The sequence below is a fragment of the Coptis chinensis genome, chromosome 7, assembly GCF_015680905.1.
Source record: "Coptis chinensis isolate HL-2020 chromosome 7, ASM1568090v1, whole genome shotgun sequence".
Taxonomy (NCBI): domain Eukaryota; kingdom Viridiplantae; phylum Streptophyta; class Magnoliopsida; order Ranunculales; family Ranunculaceae; genus Coptis; species Coptis chinensis.
This window is the reverse complement of record NC_141462.1, coordinates 22,090,133-22,107,038: the sequence shown is the minus strand read 5'-3', so window position 1 is coordinate 22,107,038 and position 16,906 is coordinate 22,090,133. Positions and strand designations below refer to the sequence as shown.

Below are 16,906 nucleotides of genomic sequence, written 5' to 3'. Positions count from 1 at the left end.
TATAGTGATAAGTCATGGGTTGTAACTTGGCTTGGGTATTGGTTTATGAAGGAAAGGTAAAAAGGATTATAAGGTTGTTTCTGAAAACACTAAGGGTTTTGCTTCTTTCTTTGGAAGATTTCTTCAAATTCTGTATTGCAGAGAAAATTCTTCCTTTCTCTTAGCTTTTCCATCAAATCTGTTCAACTTTTTTTTTTTTATATATATATATATATATATATATATATATATATATTAAAGCTCAGTGGTATATCCTTGATTAGTACTGGATATGCTTGTTTTCCACTAGCTTCTTTCACTTTGAACAGAATGATGGTCTTCATTGTATCTCTATGATATTTCATTGTAATCTTCCTTTTGTGGCCTTTCTTCCTCCTTGTTCCCCTCGTATTCTCAGAAACATATGGGTATGGCTGATAAAGATTTTGGCTATACTCCTTGTCTGGAGTTAGGTAAAGGATAAAGGGTTTCGGAAGAAAAATGGCTTATTGTAAGGCTCAAAAGGGTTTAACATGATGGTCCTACTAGGTGGGATAAAGGCTGAATGGGTTCACTACTTGACTTATCAGTATGATACTCTGTTTCGAATAGACTACAAGACCTAATGGCTATCTCCCCGTTGATGTCACTTGATTAACCAAATCAACAAATAATGAGACTATATTACAACGACATAAAGAATCGAAAGATGTTGAGTCACTAAGACTTCGGATTTTTCGTAAGAACTCTCCAAAGAATGGGTATAAAGCTCAAGTCTCACGGGCTAAGTCTAAAAATTCTACTTCCAGGTTTACTAGGGGTTTAAATCTCTCTTCTAGCAAAAGTATACAAAACCCATCAAGTATTATGGTGGTGCCTTGATAAAGAATTCTATCAACAAGAACTATGTCCGAGCATAATAAATAGTTTAAGCGGTAATGAAATCAATAATATCAACTATCTATCGAACTCAACACTAAGCAGTATAGAATATATATCCCAGACTCATCATTAAAATTCATTTTTTTCATGCTCTCGATATAGAAACAAAAATATTTTTGTTTTGAAAACTAATTTTTGAAATTCATTTCTCAAGTACTTCTCAAGTACACCCTCCCCCTACTTATGCATGCATTGACCTCAATGTATAAAGAAGTAAATGAAATGGATGAGAAAAAGGTAGGATATTACCATTGATGCCAAATATCAGAATTAGTTTAAGAAACAAATTTTTAGGTCTTTTTACGTCAGATCCCCAAGACGTAATGTGAGTCTTTTAAAGTCAGATTCTCAAGACTTTTGAGTCCTTTATAGTCAAATCCTCAAGACTAGTATATCATGCATTATCAATTTGGAGTGAGGAGATCAGATTTTCTTACCCAAATCTGACGAATGTTTGGAGGACGAGGAGGTCTCACCTTGTGGGTTGTCAAAAATACTCCTTGATATGTCGGAAAGATTGATGGTGAAGTTGCTTCTCTACCTTGAACTATTTCAGGTCTGATGATTTTGTGATAGGCCTTGTGGTTCCTCTGTGTAGAAGATTGACGAAAATCTTTCTTTTTAACAGGACAATAATATCTAATGTGCCCTTTACCACCACAGTACTTATAATAGATATCTGGCTGACTACGCTCAAGGTGGTTGGTAAACTGTTTCACATACTTCTCTCGCTCAGACAATGATGGTGTAGACGAGGCTTCAACAGTGCAATGCTTCTTATCAATATGGTCCACTTTTTGCTTTAGAAGACTCATTTCAGTTTCTAGATTCTGTTGTTTTTCCAAAACTTTTTAAAAGGCTGATTCTAGTAACTCGATTTTTTACGAAATGTAAGTATGTTGTTCATCCCGAAATGTAGAGTTCATCTTCTCAAGGTATGATACTCTCTCAGTCAATTTTCCATTATGCTCACTTAAATCCTGAATTTTCTGCAGAGATTCTAAGAACATGGGTAGCAACGCCTCTGTGGTGTGGTTCTCAGGTTCATCATAGTTTTTAGTAGATTGAGCACTTTCAATTGTATCTTCGAATGGGACGAATTCTTGTATCATGCTATCAAGGAAGTACACCTCTCCACCTTCGGCTTCATCACAATCCTTATGCAACAGGTGAAAGATATTTATGTCCATGGACATCTTACCAAAGTTGATCTTCATTTCACCGTTGTGACAATTTATCAAAGCTTTTGCAATAGCGAGGAAAGGTCGGCCTAGAATAATTGGAATTTTATCAAAGGCTTCCTGGGTGTCTATCACAATGAAATCCACTAGATAGTAGAAATCGGCTACTTGAACAAGAACATCCTCAACTATGCCTCTGGGAATCTTCGTAGAACGGTTAGGTAACTTTAATTTGACTTTTGTAGGCTTTAGGCTCTCCAGGCCCAACGCTTGGTACACATGATATGGCAAGAGATTAACACTAGCACCAAGGTCTAAAAGAGCATTACCCGTGAATTTTTCTCCTATCTTGCATGATATTGTAGGACTTCCTAGATCTTTGAGCTTGACTGGAGCTTGCTGATGGATAATAGATGTTGTTTGTCCAGCTAGAAACGCTCGCTTTGGAACAGGAGTACTTCTCTTTATGTTGCATGCATCTTTCAAAAATTTGGAATATGATGGCAACTGCTAGATTGCTTTGAGAAAGGCGATATTGATGTTATCTTTCTCAAATGCCTCCTTCATCTCTAAAAATTGCATGTCCTTTTTGCTTTGAGCAAAAAACATAGGAAAAGGTGCCTTTGGTACAAACTCATCAGCATCTGTTTGCTCTTCTTTCTCTTTTGCATTCTTGCATATCTTTTCTTGTTCATCTTGACAATTAGGATTGGAAAGGATTTCCCCCACTTCCTTCCGAATTTCATTTGAAATCTTGACTGATTGCTCTGTAGCAATGTCATCATGAAAAGGTAAGTCAACCTTGTTGTCTATCTTCAATCCTGATCTGAGAGTTGTAACTGAGTTGACATGATCATGGAGTTGATCAGTACTAGAAGTTGTCCTAATGTGGCATACATCTTCACTCTTCAATATTGGTTCCAATAAGCTAGGTTGAGTGGCTTGTGTCTTTACAGACAAAGCAGTGATGAGTTGGTTGACCTTAGCCTCTAGAGACTCCATTCTAGAACATTATGACTTGCCTGAGATTGCTGGAGATTGAGCTGAGACTGTGCAAGAAGCTCTAGAATACTTTAAAACTTCTAATTTTTCTGTGATAGCAAAGTAATTGCATTATCCAGGTTGGCAGGTGTGGCATAATTTCTCCTAGGATCAAGCACTAACTCTCCACTTGTATTGGAATTTTGTTGAGAGTATAATTGTTGTTGAGGACCAACTGTGAAACTTGACTTGTCTGTGGAATATAACTTTGATCTTGAGAACCTGGGGGTCCAGCATTTTGTCTCCAATAATTACCTTGAAAGTTATTACCACCTTGGTTGGGCCTCTGAAATGAGTTTATATTATACTCTCCAACTGATGCATGTTGATAGTAACCGGGACATTCTAGAGTTGCATGAGAAGTGTCCTAACGGACTTCCGATATTGGCTAGCTTGCATGGTAGGGAGAGATTTAGCTTGAGACTTGTTGAACTTGGAGGGATTCATAGAGAACTGATTAAATTTCTTACTCGAGTTTTTCAATCTTTGGTGGCGGCCGCCCAATGTAGACTTCAGTTCTTGATCCGCTTATTCATGTGCTTGGTAGCCAAATTGCTTTGGCTCCCCTCCATGCTAAGCGACATCCTCGTTTGCTAGTAGTCCATTGTTGTGTTTTCTTCAACTAAATTCTTGAGAAAGTTGTAAGCTTCCTCTCCATCCATTGATGTAAATTTGCCTTTGTGCATTGATCAGTATCATCTGCTTGTTCATCATCGAGAGTCCTCGATAGAAAAAATGAGCGATGTGCTCTTGTCATTATCCATGATGTGGACATGAGACTAGCAGATTATTGAATTTCCCCGGCTTTGATGATATTCTTCATCACCTTCCCTTTGAAATTGCGGATGGCTTGCTGCATGGCATCTGTCTTCTGGGGTGGGTAGAACTTGTTCATAAACTTTGTTCTCAACTTCTCCCGGTTGTCTATTGAATTGATCGGTGTGTCGCGTTAACCATTCGGATACTTTACCTTCGAGTGAGAGTGGGAACGAGAATGATTTTGATACTCTCATCCCGATATTACGGTTCTTGAAAGTTCGAGAGGATCGGTAGAAATTTGTTCATGTGAACATAAAATTTGAACATTATGCGAACCATTGAACTTTGGAAGCATAGAGATTACTGATGCTCTAAGCTCAAACTGGTTAGCTTCTGTTTCTTGAAAAACAATACTACTGGGTGGGTCTCCAATGATTGGCAAATAGAAATCGCTCAACTTATTCCTCTGTTATGCTTGCATGGGTGGGATAGCTTCAGAATTATTTGGATTCATAACACCTCCATCATTGCTTGCGGCCATTGTTTCAATCTCGTCTAGTATTCTTGTGAGTCGGTTGTTAAACCTTGTCCACTGTTATGTTCTTACCGGACGATGATATGGACGACGGGGCATACACTAGAAAATGCTATGCAAAAATGACGAAAAACTATCCTACTATGCTTGAATGCAATTAAACTAATATGCAACTATTCTAAATTATACTAATATGCAAAACTACTTTCCTTCAATTGGGTTGGGCTTTGCAGCTAATATCTCGCCCGCTGTCTAAAGCTGTCTCTTCTAGGGTTATGGTGAATCACTTGGATTGCTTAAGTACCACGTCCCACAGACGATAGTCTGTTTGTCAAGATCTCGCAAAGAAACACTAGAGTTTGATTTTTCATTTGTGTTGGCTTACAACTTCAATTGTTGAAAAGATCCTAAATGCAATTATACTAGAAAGTAATAAAACTAAACTAATTATGATGCAACTAAACTAAGAATGAAATAAAAAGAATGAAGATTCGACTAACCTGGATGGTAGATTTTGTCTTCGAGATGTCCTTCAAGCTTCTCTCTTTCTCAAAAGGATGGATGATGCGGCTAAAATTACCTTAAGATCCAAACTTCTAATCTTGAAAGAAAAAGTTAAACATAAACAACTTAAAATGGCAGCAGCACCATTTGACCAGCCTCTTCCAGGGCTACAATTAAGTATATCCCCGACAGCAGCACCATTTGACCTTGCCTCCTTTTGTGTGTGAGATGTGGTATATGGATGATGTAGATAGATGATGGTCGTTGAACAAAAAGAAGCATATCAAAACCTAATTATCCCTCAATAAGTAAAGGATGAGTAGGGTATCGTTCCACTTTTAAGTGTATGTTATGTGAAGGACAGGACTGGAAAGGGGGTTTAAGGGATTAAAAACTATGATTATAGAGATTTAGATTCTAATGCTAAACTAAACTAAATTAACTAAACTATTGGGAATTTATAAGAGAGGGAATTCAAGAGATTAGAATCCACCAATACTTTTAATCTATGACCTTCTGCTTCATGGTTGTTCTTACAAGTAGACTACAATTAGGCAATCGAGCAAGTGCCGATTCCCTCTTGGACAAAACATCGTTAACAATTAACTCTACTTAAGGTTGTTCCTATGTTTATGCTATTAATATCTTCTTTCCTTTTATGTAAGCTCGGGCAGCCATTCAATGTATTACCAAGAGCAACATCAAGGAGTACTTCCTAATAGGGCGGCCATTCAATGAATCACCACTTAAGGCAAACACAAAGAATATTTCCCCTAGGCAGCACTCCACTGAGCTACCCCTTCTAAAGGCAACACAAAAGAATACTTTCCTAACTCTAAAGAACTATACTACTAGAAGAAAAGTAAAGAACACTAGCATGATATTAATATTGCAAAACATAAACCCTATTCTATACTTCCATCCCCCTGGTGTGGGCAATGGAACTAATAACTAAAAACATAAAGAACTAACCAGTTGAAGAACACCATGAACCGGAAGAATCATTAAACCTTAAACACTTTTTTCATCTCCTCCCCTTGAAGAGAAAGATTAGCCTTCCATAAAGAAGGAAGAACACGAAGAACGAGAAGAAGAAGAGTCGAAGAACATAAGACTAGAAAGATTAATTTATTAAGACTCAGCTAGTTAAAACCGATCTTTTATTATTAATCTCTCTCTGCGTCAAGTTCTGGAGACAAGAATATAAGTGAATTGGCCCACTTACATGAGCCACTTAGGTCCTCTATTTATAGGGGTTACAATGAGCTCTAGAAGCATTCCAAACTGTCATTTGTTTCCTAATACAAATAGACTTCTTCCAGAGTCCAACTTCATCTCCAAAACTTAGAAGGAATTGGCTACAATGTCGATTTATGCAACTTGGACGCACTATTCATGAGTCCCAGACGTTTGGAATCCTTTGGATGCTCGATCTATGCGTCCCAAACGCATGGGTCGCGTCTGGATGCACGATAGTCGCGTCTCAAACGCGAGACTCTATTTTTCCACCTTTGGTCTATTTTTCTTTCCTCTTTTGCGGGTTTTGGTCCAAGCAACGAATCCTTTGGCCTTGGGCTTCCAAATAGGCTTTAAAATAGGTCCAAGTCGCATCTTTAATAGCTTCAATTCCTTGGCCTTCTCCATGATTGTCCACGGGATTCCCATATGATCCTTAATGCTCCGAATTGCTCCATTTTATCTATTTTTCTCATTCTACAAAACTCTCTTTTTCACCTGTAGAATCTTAAAACATAACTTACAAACACTATTAGTCCACTAAGATGGCTAAACAAGAGGCATAATCGAGGGTTAAATTGAACTTTTTGAGCACTTATTACAACTCCCAACTAGCCTTTTGCTAGTCTCTTAGCAAATAAGATAAAAAAAAAATAGATAAGTGATCAAAATTACATCCTAAATAAATAAAATCCTAACTCACTTTCGCAGGCATCGCCATTGCATTTACCATATGCAACAAGGCTTTAAACCTTTAAGTTTCCCAAAAAGGACGAGTTATAGTCTCGTGAGGGTTTTCAGGTGATATACCCACAAAATCAATCAATAGCATGATAGTACTTTTCAGAGAGAGAAATTCCTTACCCACTTAGTGCTTACTCCAATTGACAATCTCCATTGCTAACTACATTGCTACAAAGACTCATAGATTATGATGGGAGATAGTAAAAATTTACAAAATTCTCAATCAAGGCTTATGTGTGTACTTAGTCAATCTTCTATACTCTCCTATCCAAGAAACGGAATCCCTAGTTTAACATAGGTACATAATCTCGACTTTCAATCTTCACCGGTCATACTCTCAGAAAAGAATCTCTCAGAAGATGGTCTACTATTTTACCTCATGTATGTGGGGAAAAGAATAATGCATACGAACATCCCACATACTACCTTGAAAAACAGACTTCTGAATAAAAGTAGTCTCATGGAAAGAATGTCAATCACATATGAAGTGTCGGGTCCTTCACTTTAGCATCCTCTCACCTATTCTAGACTTTGTACCATACTGTAGTGATAAGTCATGGGTTGTAACTTGGCTTGGGTATTGGTTTATGAAGGAAAGGTAAAAAGGATTCTAAGGTTGTTTCCGAAAAACACTAAGGGTTTTGCTTTCATTCTTTGGAAGATTTCTTTAAATTCTGTATTGCAAAGAAAATTTGTCCTTTGTCTTAGCTTTTCCATCCATTCTGTTCAACTTTTTTTTTTTTTTTTTTTTAGCTCAGTGGTATATCCTTGATTAATACTAGATATACTTGTTTTCCACTAGCTTCTTTCACTTAGAACAGAATGATGGTCTTTATTGTATCTCTCTGGTATTTTCTTGTAATCTTCCTTTTGTGCTATTTCTTTCTCTTTGTGCCCCTCATATTCTCATAAACATATGGGTATGGCTGATAAATATTTTGGCTATACTCCTTGTCTGGAGTTGGGTAAAGGGTAAAGAGTAAAGGGTAAAGAGTAAAGGGTTTTATGAAAGAAAATGGCTTATTGTAAGGCTCAAAAGGATTTAACATGATGGTCCTACTAGGTGGGATAAAGGCTGAATGGGTTCACTACTTGGCTTATCAGTATGATACTCTGTTTCGAATAGACTACAAGACCTAATGGCTATCTCCTAGTTGATGTCACTTCGTGATTAACCAAATCAACAAATAATGAGACTATATTACAACGATATAAAGAACTGAAAGATGTTGAGTCACTAAGACTAGAATTTTTCATAAGAACTCTCCAAAGAATGGGTATAAAGCTCAAGTCTCACGGGCTAAGTCTAAAAATTCTACTTCCAGTTTACTAGGGATTTAAATCTCTCTTCTAGCAAAAGTATACAAAACTGATCAAGTATTATGGTGGTGCCTTGATAAAGAATTCTATCAACAAGAACTATGTCCGAGCATAATAAATAGTCTAAGTGGTAATAAAATCAATAATATCAACTATCTATCAAACTCAACACTAAGCAGTATAGAATATATATCCCAGACTCATCATTAAAATTCATTTTTCTCATGCTACTGATATAGAAACTTTTAACAAAAATTCATTAAACTTTTTCTCATGGAGCATAAAAGTTAACAAAAATTCATTTCTCAAGTACTTCTCAAGTACACCCTCCCCCTACTTATGCATGCATTGACCTCAATGTATAAAAAAGTAAATAAAATGGATGAGAAAAAGGTAGGATATTACCATTGATGCCGAATATCAGAATTAGTTCAAGAAACAAATTTTTAGGTCTTTTTACGTCAGATCCCCAAGACGTAATGTGAGTCTTTTAAAGTCAGATTCTCAAGACTTTTGAGTCCTTTATAGTCAGATCCTCAGGACTAGTATATCATGCATTATCAATTTGGAGTGAGGAGATCAGATTTTCTTACCCAAATCTGACGAATGTTTGGAGGACGAGGAGGTCTCACCTTGTGGGTTGTCAAAAATACTCCTTTATGTGTCGGAAAGATTGATGGTGAAGTTGCTTCTCTACCTTGAACTATTTCAGGTCTGATGATTTTGTGATAGGCCTTGTGGTTCCTCTGTGTAGAAGATTGACAAAAATCTTTCTTTCTAACAGGATAATAATATCTGATGTGCCCTTTACCACCACAGTACGGATAATAGATATCTGGCTGACTACGGTTAAGGTGGTTGGTAGACTGTTTGACATACTTCTCTCGTACAGACAATGATGGTGTAGACGAGGCTTCAACAGTGCAATGCTTCTTATCAATATGGTCCACTTTCTGCTTTAGAAGACTCATTTCAGTTTCTAGATTTTGTTGTTTTTCCAAAACTTTTTTAAGCTGATTCTCTAGTAACTGATTTTTCTAGGCAGAAGTATGTTGTTCATCCTGTAATGTAGAGTTCATCTTCTCAAGGTATGATACTCTCTTTATCAATTTTCCATTATGTTCACTTAAATCCTGAATTTTCTGCAGAGATTCTAAGAACATGGCTAGCAACGCCTCAGTGGTGTGGTTCTCAAGTTCATCATAGTTTTTTGTAGATTGAGCACTTTCAATTGTATCTTCGAATGGGACGAATTCTTGTATCATGCTATCAAGGAAGTACACCTCTCCACCTTCGGCTTCATCACAATCCTTATGCAACAAGTGAAAGATATTTATGTCCATGGACATCTTACCAAAGTTGAACTTCATTTCACCGTTGTGACAATTTATCAAAGCTTTTGTGGTAGCGAGGAAAGGTCGGCTTAGAATAATTAGAATTTTATCAAAGGCCTCCTGGGTGTCTATCACAATGAAATCCACTAGATAGTAGAAATCGGCTACTTGAACAAGAACATCCTCGACTATGCCTCTGGGAATCTTGGTAGAATGGTCAGCTAACTTCAATTTGACATTTGTAGGCTTTAGGTTCTCCAGGCCCAACGCTTGGTATACACGATATGACAAGAGATTAACACCAGCACCAAGGTCTAAGAGAGCATTACCCGTGAATTTTTCTCCTATCTTGCATGATATTGTAGGACTTCCTGGATCTTTGAGCTTGACTAGAGCTTGCTGATGGATAATAGATGTTGTTTGTCCAGCTAGAAACGCTCGCTTTGGAACATGAGTACTTCTCTTTATGTTGCATGCATCCTTCAAGAATTTGGCATATGATGGCAACTGCTTGATCTCTTTGAGAAAGGGGATATTGATGTTATCTTTCTCAAGTGCCTCCTTCATCTCTAAAAATTGCTTGTCCCTTTTTGCTTTGAGCAAAAACATAGGAAAAGGTGTCTTTGGTACAAACACATCAGCATGTGTCTGCTCTTCTTTCTCTTCGGCATTCTTGCATATCTTGTCTTGTTCATCTTGACAATTAGGAGTGGAAAGGATTTCCTCCACTTCCTTTCGAACTTCATTTGAAATCTTGACTGATTTCTCTGTAGCAATGTCATCATGAGAAGGTAAGTCAACCTTGTTGGCTATCTTCAATCCTGATCTGAGAGTAGTAACTGAGCTGACATTATCATGGAGTTGATTAGTACTAGAAGTTGTCCTAATGTGGCATACATCTTCACTCTTCAATATTGGTTCCAATAAGCTAGGTTGAGTGGCTTGTGTCTTTACAGACAAAGCAGTGGTGATTTGGTCGACCTTAGCCTCTAGAGACTCCATTCTAGAACATTGACTTGCCTGAGATTGCTAGAGATTGAGCTAAGACTATGCAAGAAGCTCTAAAACACTTTCAAACTTCTGATTTTTCTGTGATAGCAAAGTAATAGCATTCTCCAGGTTGGCCTGTGTGGCATAATTTCTCCTAGGATCAGGCACTAACTCTCCACTTGTATTAGAATTCTGCTGATAGTATAATTGTTGTTGAGGAACCAACTGTGAAGCTTGACTTGTCTGTGGAATATAACTTTGATCTTAAGAACACGGGGTCCAAAGTTCGCCTCCAATAATTACCTTGAAAGTTATTACCACCTTGGTTGGGCCTCTGAAATGAGTTTATATTGTACTCTCCAACTGATGCATGTTGATAGTAACCAGGACATTCTAGAGTTGCATGAGAAGTGTCCGAACAGACTTCGCAGTATTGGCTAGCTTGCATGACTGGGAGAGATTTGGCTTGAAACTTGTTGAACTTGGAGGGATTCATAGAGAACTGATTAAATTTCTTACTCAGAGTTTCAATGCTGGTGGCCAGGCTGGCCAATGTAGACTTCAGTTCTTGATCTGCTTGTTCATTTGCTTGGTAGCCAAATTGCTTTGGCTCCCCCTCCATGCTAGCGACATCCTCGTTGCTAGTAGTCCATTGTTGTGTTTCTTCAGCTAAATTCTCGAGAAAGTTGTAAGCTTCCTCTCCATCCATTGATGTAAATTTGCCTTTGTGCATTGACTGTATCATCTGCTTATTCATCATCGAGAGTCCTCTATAGAAAAAATGAGCCAGTGTGCTCTTGTCATATCCATGATGTGGACATGAGACTAGCAGATTATTGAATTTCTCCCAGCTTTGATGATATTATTCAGTCACTTTTCCTTTGAAATTGCTAATGGCTTGCTGCATGGCATCTGTCTTCTCGGGTGGGTAGAACTTGTTCATAAACTTTGTTCTCAACTTCTCCCAATTATCTATTGAATTGATCGGCTGTGCAGTTAACCATTCGAAGGCTTTACCTTCGAGTGAGAGCGGAAAAAGAATCAACTTGATACTCTCATCTTTGATATTCTAGTTCTTGAAAGTTCTGAGGACTGATAGAAATTTGTTCATGTGAACATATGGCTGAACATTGTCTGAACCATTAAACTTTGGAAGCATAGAGATTACTGATGCTTTAAGTTCAAACTGGTTAGATTTTGTCTCTTGAAAAAACAATACCGCCAAAGGGTCTCCAATGATTGGTGAATAGAAATCACTCGGCTTCTTCCTCTCATTTGGCTTGTAATGGGTAGGATAGCTTCAGGATTATTGGTGTCCACAACACCTCCATCATTGCGTGCGGCCATTGTATCAATCCTATCTTGTATTCTTGCTATGCGAAGATGATGAAAACTATCCTACTATGCTTGAATGCAATTAAACTAATATACAACTATTCTAAATTATACTAATATGCAAAACTACTTTCCTTCAATTGGGTTGGGCTTTGCAGCTAGTATCTCGCCCGTTGTCTAAAGCTCTCTCTTCTAGGGTTATGGTGAATCACTTGGATTGCTTATGTACCACGGCCCATAGACGATAGTCCGTTTGTCAAGATTCAGACAAGAAACACTAGAGTTTGATATTTCGCTGTGTTGGCTTATAACTTCAATTGTTGAAAAGGTTTTAAATGCAATTATACTAGAAAGCAATAAAACTAAACTATGATGCAACTATACTAAGAAAGCAATAAAAAGAATAAAGATTCGATTAACCTAGATGGTAGATCTTGTCTTCGAGATGTCCTTCAAGCTTCTTTCTTTCTTAAAAAGATGGATGATGCGGCTAAAATCACCTCAAGATCCAAAATTCTAATCTTGAAAGAAAACGTTAAACATAAACAACTTAAAATGGCAGCGGCACCATTTGACCAGCCTCTTCCAGGGTTACAATTAATTATATCCCCGGCAGCGGCGCCATTTGACCTTGCCTCCTTTTGTGTGTGAGATGTGGTATATGGATGATGTAGATAGATGATGGTCGTTGAACAAAAAGAAGCGTATCAAAACCTAATTATCCCTCAATAAGTAAAGGATGAGTAGGGTATCGTTCCACTTTTAAGTGTATGTTTATATGGAAGACAGGACTGGAAAGGGAGTTTGAGGGATTAAAAACTATAATTGTAGAGATTTTAGATTCTAATGCTAAACTAAACTAAACTAACTAAATTTATACTAAAGCTAAGAATTGGAAATAGGGAGAGAATATGAGAGAGATAGATTCAAGAGATTCAAATCCACCAATGCTTTTGATTCAATGACTTTTTGCTTCATGTTGTTCTCCAAGTAGACTACAATCGGGCAATCGAGCGAGTGCCGATGCCTTTTTGGGTGAAACATCGTTAAACCCCTAAGTATAAGTATAATTTCTCTCCTGGCTCTGGTCGTGACAGCAAGGGGGCCTTGCCCAAATACCCCTTCAGTTCTTGGAAGGCCTCCTCGCACTCGGCCGTCCAAACGAAATCCAGTGTCTTCCTCAGTAGCCTATATAATGGTTTACATTTGTCTGAGGATTTTCGAAATGAATCTGTTCAGTGACGCGACTCTTCCAGCCAACCGCTGCACTTTCTTTACATTCTGTGGTGAAGGCATCTCCACCAATGCTCGTATTTGCTCTGGGTTGGTTTCTATTCCTCGATGTGTCACTATGTACCCCAAGAATTTCCCGGTGGTCACTCCAAAGGTGCACTTCTTTGGGTTGAGCTTTAGGTTGTGCATCCGCAGGATGCTAAAAGTCTCCCTCAATCCCTCTATGTGCTCTTCCTCCGATATACTCTTTTCCACCATGTCATCTATGTATATCTCAATTCCTTTCTGAACCTTGCCCTCGAACATTTTTTCTCCTAGCCTCTGAAAAGTGGCCCCCGTGTTCTTCAACCCGAACGGCATCCTTGTATAACAATAGGTACCTCCCTCCACTATGAAAGTTGTTTTCTCTTGATCGGGTCCATACATCGCGACCTGATTGCACCCCATGGACGCGTCCATGAAAGAGAATATCTTGAACCCGCCGCCCCTATCCACTAGCTCGTCCACCCGAGGCATAGGATAACTGTCTTTAGGGCACACTGCATTGACATCTGTGAAGTCGATGCACATGCGGACCTTACCATTCTTTTTCGGTACCGCGACTATGTTCAATAACCACTCCGCGAACTCAACTTCCGGTATTATCCCAGCTTTCTTCAACCTTGCAACCTCCTGGCGAATTCCTTCTGCATACTTCGGCCTAACACCTCTCATCTTCTGCCTCACCGGTTTTGCGTCCTCTTTCATATGTAAGCGGTGGCATACAAAATTTGGGTCCAGCCCGGTGATGTCATCGATTGTCCGTGCGAAATCTGGGTCCCTATCAGCTTGTTCTTCCACTCTTCCGGTAAACTAGACCCCTATTGATGTAAACTTCTCTTCCTTTCTCCTTCCCACGTTTACTATTTCGATCTCATCCAGAGTCTTTGGTCCCGCCACCGACTCCCTTTCCCCCTCCGTAGGGGCACACTGCAATTGATATGCCTACCTCTTCCTAGAGCTCGATGCCTCTCCTTCATCACCGCGGATCATCCTCTTCAATGTCCCCTGATGACTGTTCCTCGCCATCACCTGATCACCGCAAACCTCATACATTCCTGCTGGAGTGGGGAATCGGATCACCTGGTAGTAGGTGGACGGCACTGCCTTCATCTCGTGAATCCACCGTCTTCCCATAATGGCATTATATTGTGACTCGGCGTCCACCACTTTGAACCGCAAGAACACTGTCACCAGACCAGTTGTTACGGGGAGCAAGAGTTCTCCCAAGGGCTCAGTCATGCTCCCATTGAACCCGTGCAAATTTGTCTGTGATGGCCTCAATTGTTTCCTGTCAATCTTCATCTCTTCCATTGTCCCCCGGAACAGCAAGTCCACTGCGTTGCCACAGTCAACCAACACTCTTTTCACCATGTAATTGCCCATTGCCACGGTGATCACCACCGCGTCTTCATGCGGGGAGTCAACCGCCTTCAAATCTGCGTCCGTAAACACAATGCTTCCCCGCCCAGTTGTTGATCGTGGAGCGGGTCGCGACTGTCTCGATGACTCATTTACTTGTTGTATGCTCGCAGTCCGCCTTATCCTATCACGGTGAGCATTATGACTCAAAATCTCCCTGCTGAAGATGACGTTGATAGTCCCTAATATCCTCCCTTGGTGCGGCTCTTGCTCCTCTTTACCTTTCCCTGCTGTAAACTCCTTCAGCAAGCCCTTCCCAATCATTCGCTGCACCAGCCACTTGAGCGCGTAGCATTCATTCGTCTCATGGTTTTGTATTTGGTGGTATGCACAAAACGGCTTTCCTAGTATCTCATCCGGTTTGTTCCGCGGACCCTCATATCCTGGCACCTTTCGGATCAGCGACAAGATTTCACTCAACGGCTGATTCACTGGTGTTTGCTCCGCATCCCGATACGGTCTCCTTTCTCTGCTTTCACTTCTCTCCCTCTCAGGCCGCGAATAATGCCCTCGATTCCCACCGCTTCCCTTGTGTGATGCCTCGGATCTTCCGCGGTCTTCGCTCCTCTCTAGTGACAACACCGCTTTGCCCGCCCTCTTTGTCTCTTTTTGCATAGTGTCCTCATATCTGATATATTTCTCAACCCTTGGGTACAACTCTTGTAATGTTGCAATCTCATTTTTTGGCCACGGACTCATGTACCCTGGTCCCAGGTCGCAATCCCCTCTCAAATGCAATCACAGCGGTTCTTTCATCCAAGTTCTCCACCTTCAGCGTCTCTGCCTTGAATCTACATAAGAATTCCCTTACTGATTCCGCGGTCCTCTGTCTTACATTAAACAGAGCCGCGATATCTACTACCCGCTTCTTCTGGTGTATGAAGTGGTCCACTAACGCTTGCTCCAACTCTTGAAAGTTGTTTATACTTTTGAATGGCAGTCTGTAATACCAGTCCAAAGCTCCCCCCTTCAAGCTCGCTGGGAACATCATGCATCGCTGCCCATCATACCTAGTCTCTTGCCACAACGGCATCTAGTTGCCGGAAGTGGTGGATATGGTCCGCCGGATCTCCTGTACCATCATACCTCTCAAATCGGGGTTGGTTGAACCGTTTCGGCACCTCAGCCTTCCAAATCTCGTTAGCCAACGGGTTGCAGTTCAGCCCTGCCACCACCTGGTTTGCCGCCCCACCAATGCTCTTAGCTTGCTCTAGATTTGCTTTCAAGTCGCTTGCTATCATTTCCCTCACCATGCACTGCGTCATCCGCCAAGTTGGGCCTCCTCTCCCTCTGACTTCGGTGCCCCTCTCTCTGACTCTTCTATGGTCTCTTTCTCCCTTTGCAGTCCCTCATTTTCCTCCCTCAGCCTTGTTATCTCCTCTTGCAACAGTCTCGTTCCCTCTGACACCGATGCAGTGGTATCCTCTCGGCCTTGTTCTCCTCTATCATCCCTCACCGATTCCTCATCCTCCTCTGCAACCGCCACTTTCTTCGGCCTCCCCACCCCTCTCTTAACTTTCGTAGCCATTTCTTTAGTAATCTAGCTCTCGTCCCCACAGACAGCGCCAAATGTAGTGTCACCAACTCGGTTGCCTTTTTTCCTCTTTCTTACCCTCTAAGTCTCGCCTCTTTTTCTCTCAGCCAAAAAGTCCCTCTCTCTCTCTCCATCACTGTTCCTTTTATAATCCCTCTCTTATATCGCAGCCGTCCACCTTTCCTTCTATCCATCACTCCTCGGCCTCCCACGTGTACGGTTTTCGATGTACCCTTGCACTCCGCGAGACGCTATCATGCTCCCGCTAGTAACCACCGTCTATCTTGCTTCGGGTCTATAAGGATAATTATCTCCTACTCCGCGGTACTCCTTCCATAGCGTGCATCGACTTGCTGTACCTTCCCCGCTAGTTATCTCCGCTACAATTAAAATAACAGATTCTGTTATACTGGTAATGAGAAAGTAATCATGTATAAAAAGTGTACTCTGTAATACTTAGGAACTAAGCAATCATAATATTTTTCAGATTATTTTCTAAGGTTTCTATTTTGGTATCGGAGCTTTATCACCGAAAGGTGCAAATTGATCGATCCACCATTAAAGCTCCTTCGAGCTCGCCTCTTTTTTTAAAAATCCAAGAAACAAGCTTTCAATTCGTTCTCTATCCGGCATACATTTTTAAGTGTTTGTAGTTTTCCATAAATCCAAACCCTAGGGTTCAGGAAGTAGTTTTAGAATGATTGATATATCTAGAGAGTTTGATCTATTCTGTTTAACTTTTCATTTCCTTTTTTTCATTTATGCTCTTGTTTAAGTA

General features: G+C 40.0%; 1 protein-coding gene across 1 annotated transcript; it reads right to left on the bottom strand.

Moving 5' to 3' along the window:
- Nucleotides 1–14,117: 14,117 nt before the first annotated feature.
- LOC147486622 (uncharacterized) lies at nucleotides 14,118–15,293 on the bottom strand. The gene has a single exon (XM_086573791.1). It carries the CDS (start codon nucleotides 15,291–15,293, stop codon nucleotides 14,118–14,120), a length of 1,176 nt encoding a protein of 391 aa, XP_086429917.1.
- Nucleotides 15,294–16,906: the final 1,613 nt, after the last annotated feature.